The sequence below is a fragment of the Maylandia zebra genome, linkage group LG11 (assembly GCF_041146795.1).
Source record: "Maylandia zebra isolate NMK-2024a linkage group LG11, Mzebra_GT3a, whole genome shotgun sequence".
NCBI lineage: Eukaryota > Metazoa > Chordata > Actinopteri > Cichliformes > Cichlidae > Maylandia > Maylandia zebra.
The window spans coordinates 2,671,624-2,687,162 of NC_135177.1; the positions used below are offsets into that span (position 1 = coordinate 2,671,624).

The following is a 15,539-nucleotide window of genomic DNA, read 5'->3' on the forward strand; positions in this document are numbered from 1 at the left end:
CAGTCTATGTACGATTCTGGAATGGCGTTCCTGCAGTTGGTTACAGGAAAACATTTTCTTGGCAGATCTAAAATTTTAGACCATGCTTCTGTACTAAGCTCAATTTCAATGTTGGTTTCCCATCAAACCCTGGCCTTATCGGTGGTTACAAAATTCGGAGACAATAATTTCCCTATAACAAAAAGAGGTACATTTCTTTTTTGTGATTATTTCCTCATTAAATTTAAGGAGAAAGCTTTCAACAGGATTCAAAACAGGTTGACTGGCTGGAAATTTAAGGGACTTTACAAAACGTCTTACTTGCAGAAACCCGAAGAAGTGTTTCAGCTTTATTACTAATCAGAGGCTGTAGTGCACTAGAAAAACCTCTTCTTCCAACGTGGGCAGCAATATTGTGCCAAACCTTAAGTGTAGACATCAAAATAAAATTATTTCTGACACCAAGAGGAAGGTCATCCAGATCAATAGATAAAAGACAAAGAGGCGAAAGAGGGTCACAGCACCAGGTATCTATGGGTGGTTTGCCTTGGTGTAAAAAGGAAGATAACCACCCTGAGGTTATTTGTGAAGCCCAGTAATAATATAGAAGATTAGGAACTCTCTGTCTTCTATGTTTAGACTTTTTCTAAGTTGCTACACAATGAAGAAAGGTCAAAGTGAGACAAGAAGCTTAGAATTTAAAATCAACTACCTAAACAGTGTATGTAGGTGTAAATTGTAAGAAACTGAATAACCTGGAAACAGTCGCGGCCAGCAAAACAGTCGGCTATTTTTAATCCTCATCTTTGGATTCGGCACATAAAAAAGCCACAAGAAATAACTGAACTCAGAGCTGTGGTGTGAAAGACAGCCTGTTTCAGCAAGTCTGTCTGTACAAGCGTCCACACCTCTAATTTTATATCATACTAAAGTTATTGAGTTATAAAGAAAAATCAAACATTTGTTTTAAAGGGAGAAATTAGCTATAAACAACAACACAGCCAAACACATGCACAAATGTTCGTTGTGAGTAGAGGGATGATAGAGGGATTATATGGGCACTATTAGTTTTTGGCATATTTATGTTAGCTGCTTTTCTCAGGCCTGAGCTTGTTAACCAGTAAATCATATGACAACCTATTTTGACACTTACGATACAACAGTTACACCAGCCACATGTAGTTTAGCAAATGATTATACTTCATTCGATTCCTGTTAAACGATGTTTATGTTTGCATGATTAAATTTTGCTCCAGCAGTGGGTTTGAGGGAAATAAAGAGATGTGTCTTAGTTATTTTGTGGTTGCTGTAGCTCAGGAGGAAGAGCAGGTCACCTACTGATCAGAAGGCCCTGGCTTCTCCACTCTGCATGCCAAGTATCCTTGGGCAAGATACTAACCTCAAGTTGCTTTCTGATGCATCCATCAGAGTTTGCATGTAGTTAGAAAACACTAAGTGTAGAGAAAGTGAATGTGGCATGTTGTATAGAGCACTTTGAGTACTCTGGGAGAGTAGAGAAGCGCTATAGAAGAATCAGTCCATTTATCAATGTCAGCAGAAGGTGACATTATTAGAAAAACAATAAGCATTTTTATATATCTGTCACACAGTTTGGCTTCTTTGTTGCCAACCTTAGCAACACTGATGGTAGAAACAAAGTTCGTCACTGTCCTCTTGGTTACGAATGAGAGAAGATACCTCTGTCATTACAGGAAGGTCCCTGAAGGCAGGAGGCACTGTGGCTTTGCTGGAGATCATGGATATGACAATAAGATCAACAGCATGCAGGTATCTGTTTACAAGATTCCCTTTGTATTCACAATACCAGCTCAGCTTTCTAAAACATCAGCTAGGAACAGCGTACACGCACTGTGCACACGGTTACACACTGAAACCGGTATTAACCTCCTCGGACCTGCCGTCCACATATGTGGACATCACATTTTGGGTTATTTAGACCAAAATACTAAATTTTGCTCTACAAGGGCCTGATACTCACTTACGAGGACATTATACTGCCACTGTTATACCAAAATTTTAAACGAATATCCTCATATGTGGATCTCATTTTTATTAGAAACAAAAATCAGGTAAAAAAAAAAATCTGGTAATTCTTTGTTTTTACATTGATCAGGTCCCAATCAGCCCAAATATCAAAGAGAAATTAAAAATGTATGCCGTGGAAGAGTTCGGGTCTCAGGAGGTTAAAGCTCAGACTGTCTAAACATTCAATTTCAACATTTATAAATATTGTTATAAGGTAAAGACCCTCCAATAATACAGAGAAAATGACCCCCTATGAGCAAGTTGTTGCTTAGGCAACAGTGGGAAGAAAAAACGCCCCTTTAACAGGATAAAACCTCCAGCAGAACCGGGGGGGTGCAGACACGTGCCGTACTGGTCAGGGATGAGGGGAGGAAGACAGGAGAAAGACTTCCTGTGGAAGAGAGCCGCAGTGTGTAAACACAAAGTGAGTGAAGAAGAAATGCTCAATGCATCATGGGAACCCCCCAACAGCACAGGCCTAATGCAGTGTAAATAAGTGAGGATTGAGGGGCACCTGATCCAACCCTAACTACAACTAACTGCTAATTAACCTAATTACCAACAACTGAGAAGGTGTCTGAATCCAAGCTGGAAGCAAACAAACAAAAAGACAGTATGTGCACATTTCATAAACATTACAGGAACTTTAATCGTCTTCTTAAATACATGAAATGTAAGAAGGAATAATAATAAGTAGAAGACAGGGAACTAATTTATAAAAAACAATTAAATATTCTTGAGATTTCTGAGGAAAAAGCCCAGAGATTCTTCCCACAATATAAGGCAACTGTCTTTATTTATGTAATGAAATGTATGCAAATGTAGAATAGCCTTTTTTTAAACTCTTGTTAAAAACTTCAGATATATCAAACATTTTCTTGCATTTGTTGTAACAAACTAACCCGTGTGATGAACTTTTGCTTCCAGACTATTTTCGTTGGCTATGGGCCCACGTTTAAGTTCAAGACTAAAGTTCCAGCCTTTGAAAACATCGAGCTTTATAACGTAATGTGTGGTGAGGAGTCCCTTTTTTTCCATCTGCATTTCTGTGTTCAGGTGTCTGGGTGTGTTTTGATATCTGATATTTTTCCACAATAAGAATGCGTTAGCTGATGTTTACGTGTGTGTGACGTCTTTAGTCTGATTTCAGTCACATTTGTCCCATTCTTAGATCTTCTAGGTTTGAAACCGGCCCCTAATAATGGAACTCACGGCAGTCTGAACCACCTGCTAAGAACCCCCCCGTACAGACCCACCATGGCAGAGGAGGTCTCCAGACCAACAGCGTCTGGTGTTGTACCTGCAGGAACAGACAGCTTGGGGTGCAGCTGCGATGAAAAGGTCAGCCACGATGACTCAGAGGCAGACCTGAGCCCAACTTCCTGTCAGTCCCTGAAGGGAATTCTGTTCTTCTATTTTTCTAAACCTCTTCTAGTCTATTTTTTTGTCTTTTTTTTTAATTTCTCAACTCAATCATATGTTCAGCACATGCAGCAACATTCTTGGCTGTACATCCATATTGTCACACTTGGCAAAATTCCTCCCATCTTCTGCTGCTCAATTTGGTGCTTGTATGAATTGCAGTCTCAATTTCTGAGACTCACAGGAGTAGCACCCCACAGTCTGGGCTTTCTCCTCTGTCATCAGCACACCATGTTCACTGACAGAACTCATACTAACTGGATATTTTCTCCTTTTTTGGGCCAAACTCTAAAGATGGTTGTCCAGGAAAATCCCATGAGATCAGCAGTTTTTGAAGTGACCTCAGCGCCTCTTTTTAAAACTCCCTCTTCTTCACTTTTGGCCTAAAAGAGTTGACTCTAAAATTGTTTCCATAGGCCAAATTAGCCCCTTACAAAGTATGACTAACCTGCATGTATGACTGGCCAGATGCCAAACATTCGCTTGACTTTTAAATCCCACAAAAGGATCCATCTGATCAGCTTATTTACTTAATTAAATTTTTTTTATAAGGTGCCATATGACAGCAGCAGTCCCCAAGGTGCTTTATATTTTAGGCTAAAAACCCTACTATAATACAGAGAAGCCCCACACAACCAGAAGACTCCCTATGAGCAAGCTCTTTGGCGACAGTAGGAAGGAAAAACTCCCTTTTAACAGGAAGAAACCTCCAGCAGAACCAGGCTCAGGGAGGGGCGGGGCCATCTGCTGCGACCGGTTGGGGGTGAGAGGAGGGAGACAGCACAGAAGATACACCATGAAAGAGAGATCAGCATTAAACGTGTGCTGTATAAACACACACACAGAGAAAAGAACAGCAAACATCCAGAACAAGGTGCTGTGAGAGATTACAGAGAGCCTGAAAGGGCCCTGACATCATGGAAGTGAGCCTGCGATGTCACGAGACACCAGACTGAATCCAGAGAAGAACAAGTTCTTTAGGGTTCTGAACCATCCTCCTGACAGGTACCCTGAAACACTAGACTTTATTTCCCGTGCTAATAACAGGATCATCACTTGAAACTAAATGCAGCCAGCATTTAGAGTGGGATGACAAATATAAATTCTGTGTTCACACAGACACTGTCCACACTGCAATATATCCACAGCAACATAACAAAGACCCTAAGAGGTCGACCTGGGCCGGAACAAACCGGACCCACTGAGGCCACGAGCCGCAGGAGGCAAGGAGTAGCTTTTGACTGCCCAAGGTCAACCAGGAAATATCAGGACACCAGAGTTCAGGCATATTTAGTAATACGGCTTTGTTCTGGCACCTCTCCCTCCATGTACAAACATGAAATCTAGAGGAAGGAAGAGCAGCAACAAGAGCTGCTCACAGAAGAAAGCAGGCATCGGTGCCCAGAGATACGAAGCTCATGAAATTGAATAAAGCGTGAAAGGAGGTGCAGGGATGCAGAGAGGCTGCAAGAACATGGTAACTGTAGGCTGAAGCGCTCAGCTGAGACATCAGCGTGTCTTTGTGTCTGATTGTTTTATGAGTTCTTTAAGGAATGCAAGAAAGTTTTTATCAAGTATGTATTCAAGTCAGTAACACTTTTTTGGCCCATCGGAGGTGTCAGCACAGATGCTCTTTATACGAAACATATTAGAACTACGAGGACAAGAACTACAACCCTTTAACATTGAAGGTGACGTAGAGCCCAGTTTATCTGTACTGGTGCGGTGAAACTTTCTGTTAGTGCACAGAAGTTGACCAACATATTTCACTCACTGGCCCCACGTCCTTATTTGAGGTTTGACACCGTTTTAGTAGATAAAGCTGAATGGCTTGGACATGAGCTGTGGTTTGGGGAAGACCTCGAAGGGGACTGGTGGCAGCTCCCGGGCCTGGCAGATCCTCATGGACTACAACAGAAATGAAGAAGTTAAAGAATTAAAAAGGGGAGGGAGGGTGGGGCACATAAACGAGAGCGAACAGCTTGTGGAGCTGGGGGAACATGTGTAGATGAGGACCAGAAGGAGGCGTGTTTGGAGGCGTGGTCCAGCTCCTGAAATTCAGATACTTTATCTCCAGTTAATCCCTGAGATTTGGTAACACCCCCCCCCCCCCCCCCCCAATAAAAACAAAAAAGAAATTGTATGGTAATTACTTTTGTAGATAGTGAAAACATTTTATTGTTTATCTGTCGCAGCAGATGGCCCCGCCCCTCCCTGAGCCTGGTTCTGCTGGAGGTTTCTTCCTGTTAAAAGGGAGTTTTTCCTTCCCACTGTCGCCAAAGTGCTTGCTCATAGGGGGTCATATGATTGGTGGGTTTTTCTCTGTATCTATGAAGCGCCTTGAGGCGACTTATGTTGTGATTTGGCGCTATATAAATAAAATTGAATTGAATCGTTGGTTTCTGGCCCTCGGACCTTATTTGTAACACCCTTAAAGTTCCCTGGCTACTCTACCCTGACCCAAGCTTGTTTTTTGACAATAAAATAAGAAATTAATTTTTGTGTTGGTTTGTTTTTGATCCCAATTGCAACAAAATCACACATTTGGACATTATACGATCAGTGGTGTGGGCTGGGGCACTTAGTGTTGACGTCGTCCTCAGATTAAAACTCCTCAGTCATCGTGCAAACGGAGAGTAAGAAATCAGCTGTAGCATAAACCTGGTATGAAAAGTAAGACCCCAGATCCATGTTTCCTTGCCTGTACCCAGCAGGATTTATTAACCATAACTGGGGTCAGCTGCTCGTCTTGTTGTGCAGAGCAGTGTGTGTGATTGGTCAGATGTGCTATCAGCTGATCTATACCATAGCAGATGACTGAAGGGCTTTTTGTTGCAGAAGTTTTGCTTTTTTGCAGTTTAACTTCATTTTACACAGTGTAAAAAGATTCATCTGCATGGGTCTGTCATTCAGGAGGATTTGATTGTTTGTGCCTTTTTTACTTGTAAAAAAAAAGTTTCTTAATGTGCAATTGCTGTTTTCTTTTAAGCCTAAATAACCTTGATGCTTCTTTGCTTTCTGCTGCAGAGCTGGGGTCGGTTCACCTCGTCAAAATCAATAGTTTATTGACAATTTTAGAGTTTAACAGCCTTCTTAGTGCAGATATTGTGTGTGTAGTTGCTGTATTGAGGTGAATTAGACCCAGCTCTGCCCTGCACTGTCTCACTTTATGCTGTCTTTGTGATTCCCATGTAGATCTCTGGCAAGAGATTGTTTCAATCTCCGATCTTTTTGCAGTTGCGTGTAAAAAGTAGGGGCCAGAGAAGTTTGAAAGTGACCCTTGTACGAGGCTATAACCTGGAGTCACTCTGGCTCTGTCTCTTACAGAACAAAGTGGAGGAGCTAAACCAGCGACTGAGGCAAGCTATGGATGGTCAGTCTTTAACGCTCCTACTGAAAATGTCATTAATAAGTGACTTTTCCTTTCAGTCCCAGCAGATAAAACTAAGCGTAGTTGCAGTGAAAGTTTGGATTTGTAGCTCGTCTTGTTTTATTTGAAATTTCTTCATCATTCTGTCATGAACGCTCAGTCGTCGTTTTAATGCATCGATCTGTAAATGTCTTTTGCTACATTCCTGCTTGTCTGCGCTCTTCCTCTCATAGACAGCAGGAACCTGCCGTTCGGTCGGCCTGCTGTCCTCTTCCGTACCAAATACTGCATCCTGCACCACAGCGACTACATCAGTGGCTACAGTGAAACTCTGTCCATGCCCGTCTGGACATCGTACACTGCCAGCAGACAGGTACTGCTCTCTCCGTCCTCTCTGTCTTTCAGTTGTTGGAAGTACAAGTGCTTAGGTGTAGTTAACTGTTTAGCAGATATTTGATGTTTCAGAATTTTTTCTAGAAGTTCATCTCCTGCTTCCAGCACCATTGCTACTATTGGGGAAACCTCTTCTGAGTGCCGTCATGTCACTGATTTCACAACAGGCTTTAGTTTAGGGGGGCTGTAGCTTAGGAGGTAGAGCTGCTCATCTACTGATCAGGATGCTGGTGGTTCAATCCTTTGCTGCTCCAGTCTTCATGCCAACACACTAACCCAGGAAGCTCTCTGATGCATCCGTCGGACTGTGAACGTTAGATGGAAAGCACTGCTTGTGTGAATGGATGCAAGTTGTATAGAGCAGAGTAGAGGCAGTGCATTTAACATTCAGACAGAGAAAACACCAACTCCTGTGTGAGATCTTAATCTCCGATTACCATGCTGATGATTTAGTGGTTACTGGTCTCCAGCTACGATCCAGACACCAAACAGCAATCTTTATGCCTGAAAGGCTGTCTTCAGAACAAAACAGCTTGTACTAACAGCATTTTGTCAAAAACTGGATGACATTCATTCTTGGTGACTTTCACCAATATTTCTCATGAGTCTGGTTGTGCACCTGGATCAAAGACATTTGGAAAATTTGCATCTTTTGCTGCTTCTGGTTTCACTGTGAGCCAACGTTGTTGTAATAATGTGATAAAAGGCTGAAATAATAACGGCTGTCGTTCTTATTTTGTCAGTTTCAAGGCTTCTTACTCGCCCTGAGTTTGTTTAAAGTTAGCTTCTTAGTTCGAAGACAGCTTAAAAATCCATGAAAAGATTTTGTTTTATTTCCATTAATTTCCATTTTCACTCATCTAACTACAACTGTTGTTCACTTGACAACTCTTTGACAGACAGCCGGGTCTCACACAGCCACGTTTTGCAGGATACAGTCAATCCTTTGTTACACACCGGTTGTCCTCACATTCAGCCCCGAGCTCCATCACTGCAGTTATATTAAGTATCTTTAAACAGCGAAGGATGCTATGAACCTCCTGCACAGCAGGAAACGTGCAGGTGCTGGACAGTGTCACCTGTCTCACCTGAATGCCTGCTGACTGTATCTTTTCTGTGCCATTTTTCTTTCTCTGGTCTTTGAAACAAATCCACGATATGTTTAACAGAACTTTGTATTCTGCTGGTCTTCCAGGTAGAAGTGTCTCCTCTGCCTGAAGCTCTGTCCAACTGTGTGAGACCTGATTCCAGAGTCCCTCCAGCTTACAGCCAATCATGTACCAACTACAGAGCAGATAAACACATCACGTACGCCTTTCTGTACCCACCACGTAAGTGAGCCCCCGCAGCAGAGTTAACACAGCATGTCTGGTGAAGGTTTTACTGGATTCGTATTCCTACAATAATACTACAATCATATTATTATTCTTTTTTCCCACACTTGATCGTATTCCATGACTTTATTTACCACATTAATCCTGTTTTTGTCCTTGCTGACAGAACTGTCGTCAAATCTAGACAAAAAATCCGATGCTGTCCTCATCACCAACACTGTTCCCATGTATCCTGCATTCAAGAGTAAGTCTTTACCTCAGCTTTAGTGAACTCTGTTTTATGCTTTTAGTCCACCACCATCATCTCTCTCCCTCTCTCAGAGATATGGGGTTATTTCCAGAGAGTGCTGGTGAAGAAATACGCCACTGAGAGAAATGGAGTGAATGTACTGACTGGACCCATATTTGACTACAACTATGACGGTGTCAGAGACTCAGCTGAGAAGATACGAGAGTAGGCACACTTAATATTTCCACGTTTCTGTTAAACCTCCTTACTCCATGTATATTTTTAACTGTGGACAGTGCTAATGTTCGGAAAGTGTGTGGAATAGCTTCCTGACCTTGATCTTCTCTTGCAGGTATATAAGTGGTACAATCCCAATCCCCACTCACTACTTTGTGGTCCTGACCAGCTGCTTAGACTTCACACAAGCTACAGACTCGTGTAACGGACCGCTCAACAGCGCCACCTTCATCCTGCCGCACAGACCCACCAATGATGAGAGCTGCAAAGTACGGATGGTCACGTTTACGTTTTCCTTCTGCTCTTTTCCTTTTCCTCATCCACAGCAGAGCAATCTTGCTAACATAACATGAAAAATGTTTCCCGCACCAAACAAATAAATTAAAAAAACCACACAGCTGAGCTGCAGCCACACCAGGTTGCTCCTAAAGCTGCTTTTGCATAAAGAAACAGCACTGATAAATACATACTCAGCTTCAGTCCAACAGGGGAATTGGAACGCTCTAATGCGTGGGTGTTCTTGCAAACACACTTCCTGCACTTATATTCTTATTTTTTACAGACAGTCTTTCAGGAAATCCGTCCATCAGACCGCAAAGAGGCTGTACAGTTAGTCCTCCAGTATTGCACAGCACAGCAATAAGTGCTATTACCAGTAAGCTTTGCTGTGTCTCCAAGGACAGTGTCAAGAGCATGGAGGATATTCCAGGAGACAGAAAGTTATTCTAGGAGAGCTGAACAGAGCTGTAGAGGGTCCTTAACACATCTCCATATTTGGAGGGCTAGAGGGTGGAGTATCAGCCAGCAAGTTTAGGAAGAAGTATTCAATCAATCAATCAATCAAAGCTTTATTCGCCACGTGCAGGTTGCCCTGTAGTGAAATGGGACCCTCCCCCCAGGAGGCAACAAGCATCTAAGGCGTTTGGGAAGGGAGGGGGATGCATAGAATGGGAAGAACAAATTCAAATCAAATTCAAATTTTATTTGTCACACACAACCATACACAGTATGACATGGGGGTGAAATGCTTGTAGCTGTACAATGCCCGACCATTAAATGACAGAGGAAAAGTTTTACAATATTTGCAATTTACAGTTTACTACAGAATTTACAAATTAACTTAGGAATTTACAGTAAAGAATGTGCAAATAGCAGAAGAGATTATAAAGATTATCAATTATAGGAATTATAGGATTATAGGAAATGTGTGGTGGTGCGTGTGGTGACGTGTGTGAGAGTCCAGTCTTATAGTGACGTGTTTGGGAGAGTCCAGTCCTACACCTGGTTCAGGCCCCGAATAGCCTGGGGGAAGAAGCTCCTCTTCATTCTCTCTGTTTTGGCCTTGAGGGAGCGGAAGCGCTTCCCAGACCTCAACAGTGAGAAGAGTCCATTGTTGGGATGGGAGAGGTCCATCATAACCTTCCTAGCTTTTGACTTGCACCGCTTGGTGTAGATGGACAGCAGGTCAGGGAGCTCTGATTGAATGATGCGTTCTGCCGAGCGCACCACCCTTTGCAGATCTTGTCTGTCCTGCTTGGTGCTGTTCCCAAACCAGGTGCAGATGTTTGACGTCAGGACGCTCTCGATGGTGCAGGAGTAGAAGTTCTTGAGCACCTTCAGTGGCAGATGGAAGTCTCTAAGTCTTCTGAGGAAGAAGAGACGCTGACGGGCTTTCTTAACCAGGGAGTTGATGTGGCAGGACCATGACAGGTCCTGAGTGATGTGGACACCCAAGTATCGGAAACTGTCCACTCTCTCCACTGGCGTGCCACTGATGATGAGGGGTTTGTAATTCCTCGCCTGCTTTGTAGTGAAGTCCACGATCAGCTCCTTAGTCTTGCTGATGTTTAGGAGGAGGTTATTCTCCTGGCACCAGGTCTCCAGGTTCCTAATCTCCTCCAGGTAGGCCGTCTCGATGTTGTCGGAGATCAGGCCCACAACAGCAGTGTCGTCAGCAAACTTGACAATGGAGGTGGTGTCTGATGTGGCTACACAGTCATAAGTGTACAGTGAGTACAGCAGGGGGCTTCAAACACAGCCCTGAGGTGCTCCAGTGCTGAGTGAGATGGAGGGGGAGACTTGTTTTCCCACCCTCACTGATTGGGGTCTGTCTGTGAGGAAGTTGAGGATCCACTGACACAGTGATGAGCTGAGTCCAAGATCCGTCAACTTGGTGAAAAGCTTAGAGGGAATTATTGTGTTGAATACTGAACTGTAGTCCACGAACAGCATCCTAACATAATTCCCTAACAGTCTAAACACAGTCATTATCAGGGTGTTGTTGTTCAGCTCCAGCCTTGAGACCGCAGCTGGTGCCACAGGGGTATCCCCATGAAGTGATGGTGGTTTTTCCTTTAGTGCGAACAACTCATATCAATTTCAAAGCAGTTCTACAGTCCGACACTGGTCTCTCAAACTCCCGTTGGAGAGCCGCGAGCTTCTCCATGATGTGATCAATTTGCGCTCAGAGATCTTATTCTGAGTATTCACAGCAGCCGTAGCCTCTCCAAGATCTTATCCGTGCTGCACTCAATGAGCCCATTTTGAGAAACTCACGCCTCGTCCCATTGTTTCAATCCCAGCGGGCAGCCTTGTGGGGGTTTGAACAGCCGGTTCCGCTTTCTTCATTCTCCGATAAGTCAGGGCCAAGCCAGCTCCGATCAGCAAAAACCCTGTTACCATGGTTCCGAATAGGTCGATATCTTCAGCACTCAGGCTCACCCGAGCCCAGACTTCTCGTTGAGAAAAGGGTGTCAATTGCATTCAGAGACCAGTTGATCAAATCCATAATTCCTCTTTTAGGTTTAGAAACAGACTGTGAGAGAGTGTTCCAGGGAAAAGTAAAAACACAAGACAAGGACATAAGAAGCCAAGCAAGGAAGATAAGGGAGAGGAGAGGAGAAAAAGTGCGGCTGCCTTCGCCGAGAGTTCAAACTAGTAAAATACTATAATTTTACCTTTCAAAACTGGAGCACCTCCTGCCCTGTGGTAGCTGGGATAGGCAAGATGGCATTGTGTCATTTTTTAATATTCCAAAATGAAGGTAAAAGGTTCAAAACGACACAAAAGTGCACACCGATACTGCTGAGCTGTGCAGCGATCTCGATGCAGTGACCACAAGCATGTGACTGTGAAGGATTGGTGGTTCGTTTGACGGCCCACCAACGTCACAGCTGATTAACTCCACATCTGTGAGGTTTAGAGCATTAGCTGGAGGGACAATAAATCAAAGACATTGTCCAAAAACTGAATGAAAAGCTGCGCTAATCACATGTCTTTGAAAGGAGATAATAACAGTTACTGAGCTTTAACTGTTCTCCCGGGACCCCAAACTACGCTCACGTTCTTGTGAATAAGAAACTTTGTATGTGCAAAGTCTTAAGATCAACTGAAGACAGCCTTTCAAAACATGAACCAAAGAAACATTTTCGATCTGATGTCCATTAATAAGAGGTGACTGCTGCTAACGCTGCTCGTCCTTACTGCCTCCACAGAGCTCAGAGGAGGAGTCTCGTTGGGTGGAGAGCCTGATGAAGATGCACACAGCTCGGGTCAGAGACGTGGAGCTCCTGACAGGCCTGGACCTGTACCGCAGGACCAGCCGCAGCTACGCTGAAATCCTCTCGCTCAAGACCTACATGCACACCTACGAGAGCGAGATCTGAGTTCTGCTAATGTTCCTGACGTTATCTTCTGCCGTGGTGGATCCATGTGGTACCAGGAGGAGCTGCAGTCATCTCACCCCACCAGCTGCTCTGCAGCATCTATGCTGTGGCCCTTTCACTGACTCCTTCATGTGCTTTCATCTCAGTAACTGTTATTTTGCATACATTTTGAACACCACTCAGCTAAGAGGCCACTCGAGTTTAATATTTAGCTTTTCAAAAGGCAGAGATCGATATCTATTCGCAGAAATGCTGCTGCACAATGACACTCATTTCATCCAACCATGACTGTACCCACCTATGTGTCAGAGGCTGTGACTGGAAATGAGTCACAGCATCACTAAATATTTCTCGAGATACTCGAGTAGAGTTACACCATAACAAACAGATCGGTGTAGAGACAGATTCTGACCAATCAGATAAAAGCTTTTATTTTTCTTTGAATATAAGTAAGATGTTCTCCTATGTGTGTGTGGCTGTATGAGATGCCAAGAGAAACACAAACTTTCTCACTTCCCTTCATCTTTAAGCAACCACTATTTTTGGATACACTCAATGAAATCAGTTTTCAAAAGTCTATAAAAGGCCATTGTGGATTTGGTTACATTGGTTACGTCCTCACGTTTGTGTATTGTCAGGTACACAATGATCTACATGTTGCACCAGTGCACAATCAGATCAGTTGTTTAAGTGTTTCACCAGCCTGGAGGCTGTTAGGAGGCTAAATAAAGAAATTATGTTTTTGCACGTGGAGGTGCCTGAAACAGCACGGTGTCAAGAATCCACGATTCTTTTTCATTCCATATTCTGGACATTGTAACTTCAACATGGCTGACATTCATCAATAAGACCTGTTGTCACATCATTAAGAAACCTGCTGTAAGTCAGGTTCTCAGAGCACTGCGTTTCTCTTGACATCATGATGTTTTTCATGGTTATGAAGAAACAAAGGAGGTTTGTATTTTCACTGTTTCCTCTCTTCCTCGTTGATCTCCTTGGTCAGAGTGTGGGCAGTTTTCCTGTGAATGCACAAGCATTAAAGCAAGAAAGTTTATTTGCCGTGGAATTTCATCTTCTGTCCAATTCAGTCAACTTTCCAAGTCAAGTGAAAATGAATTCAAATGGAAAGCGAAGTGACCGTGAGGCTGTGGGATTACACTAGGCCCATCCATAAACGCTTTTACAAATCTGGGACTGCAGATGTAGAGAGCTAGAATCCACGTTACAGAGAAGCGACGTTTGAATGATGTCAAGGAAAAGCGCCTTGCACCACAGAGCCCCAGAGAAATCAGCAGTAAGGACTGTAAAACCAAAGCTGTCTTGTGTACGATGCATTCAGCTCTTCCTCGACATGATGAGTGCTTTAAAAATGTCTTTGGTGTGTCACAGGGAGTGACACTGGTGTTTGTGTGTGATTGTGAAGGTAAATTCCAGATTTTTCTTTGTATTTTTGATTGCCAAATATGTGGGTTTCATTGTGAATTGTCCAATAACAGTGTTGATGATGATTTATTGTTTTTGGAAAAAAAACACACACCACCTGTGAGACCGACTTATTTAAACTTTATGGAGATTTGTCAATAAACAAGTGTTTTTACTAAAAGAGCTGTGCTGTCTGCTGGGGTGCTGTCAACAAGAGGAAATCCCTGTTGTGTGTCTGCGACTCAGTGTTTTGTCTTTTTGGTTCAAGTTTTATTCAGTGAGGTATGGTTTCCTGTTTATGTTACGTTTATGGTTGCTGTTCTGTTTCTGTGCCTCTGTGTTCTTGGGAAGGGTCATTGTCTTTAGCTTACGTGTCTTGAGTTCAGCTCTGTGTTTCCTGGTTTACCTTGATAGTCCTGGTCCTTTGTCAGTATAGTCTGCTTTACTTCCTGCGTCCTGTCACATTTATCCCAGCTGTGTCTCCCTCCTGTTGTGCATTTCCACTCCTTACCTGGTGTGTATTTATTGCTTGCGTTGTCCTTGGCTCTTTGTCGGTCTGTCTGTGTGTCGTCCCTCGTGTAACCGCTGCTCTCCGTCCCCTCGCGTTTCCAGGTGTTTCAGGTTTTGGCTCATTTTCTGTGTTCCACCTGTTGGTTGTTTTGTTCTGCCGTCAATAAAGGCTGACTTTCTGTTAGTGATGGCCAAACAACGCTTTCTGAAGCGTTGAAGCTCGTGTTGAAAAACGGTTCATTACTCAAAGCTTTTCAACACAGTCCTCTCTGGTGACATCTGGTGGCCAAACATATGACGAGCAGCTTGAATCTACAAAATAAAATGAACTGCTTCATTATGATTGGCCACTCTACAGAGTGGAGTTCACAGTTCTGTCTGATATTGGGCCGCCGTTGTGCTGCTTTGAGCATGTATTCTTTGGGGGGTGAAAAACTTGCCATGTTTATTTGTTTAATAAATAATTTTGATCAATAAACATTCCTTGTTTAAACATGTGCCATGGTGTGGTCTTTCTTTGCTCGTGACTCCTCGGCGTTTGTAAATGCAATAGATTAAAAATACATATAATAATGTACAAAACATTATGCGGTATGCTGTGACGTCCTGACTCCGTGTACTTATGCAATCAATCGCTGGACAGTTATGTTTATAAATCACATTAAATTAGGCCAGTTTTCTTATACGCATTTTTGACCCGGGGGTAGAACTGATCATGAACTTGTAAAGTAAAAGTGATGCATTTAAAGTCAACCTGTTTGGTTTTTATTTAAGAAGAGAATTTGTTCCACTGTGCGACGGTCGAGTCTGTTTCTTTTCGTGGAGATAATTTCTCCTGCCTTAGAGGAAATCCTCTCACATGGAGCAGAAGACGCTGGCGTGCACAGACCATCAGCTGGGTGAGTCCTCCTGAAAACCCACCTCTTTACCCT

At 43.2% G+C, this 15,539-nt stretch overlaps 1 protein-coding gene across 2 annotated transcripts in view; it reads left to right on the forward strand.

Annotated features, from left to right (window-relative positions):
• enpp2 (ectonucleotide pyrophosphatase/phosphodiesterase 2) overlaps positions 1-15,104 on the forward strand; it is a 79,815-nt gene extending 64,711 nt beyond the window's left edge. The window contains exons 16-25 of one of the 2 annotated variants that reach the window (XM_076889682.1): positions 1,692-1,767; positions 2,953-3,040; positions 3,197-3,366; positions 6,775-6,820; positions 7,051-7,190; positions 8,406-8,541; positions 8,711-8,788; positions 8,866-8,998; positions 9,126-9,288; positions 12,505-15,104. In XM_076889682.1, the coding sequence (XP_076745797.1) occupies positions 1,692-1,767; positions 2,953-3,040; positions 3,197-3,366; positions 6,775-6,820; positions 7,051-7,190; positions 8,406-8,541; positions 8,711-8,788; positions 8,866-8,998; positions 9,126-9,288; positions 12,505-12,675 (1,201 nt within the window). In that variant the 3' untranslated portion in view covers positions 12,676-15,104. The remainder of the gene's footprint in view (positions 1-1,691; positions 1,768-2,952; positions 3,041-3,196; positions 3,367-6,774; positions 6,821-7,050; positions 7,191-8,405; positions 8,542-8,710; positions 8,789-8,865; positions 8,999-9,125; positions 9,289-12,504) is intronic. The other variant, XM_076889683.1, reaches the window with a different exon arrangement.
• Positions 15,105-15,539: the final 435 nt, after the last annotated feature.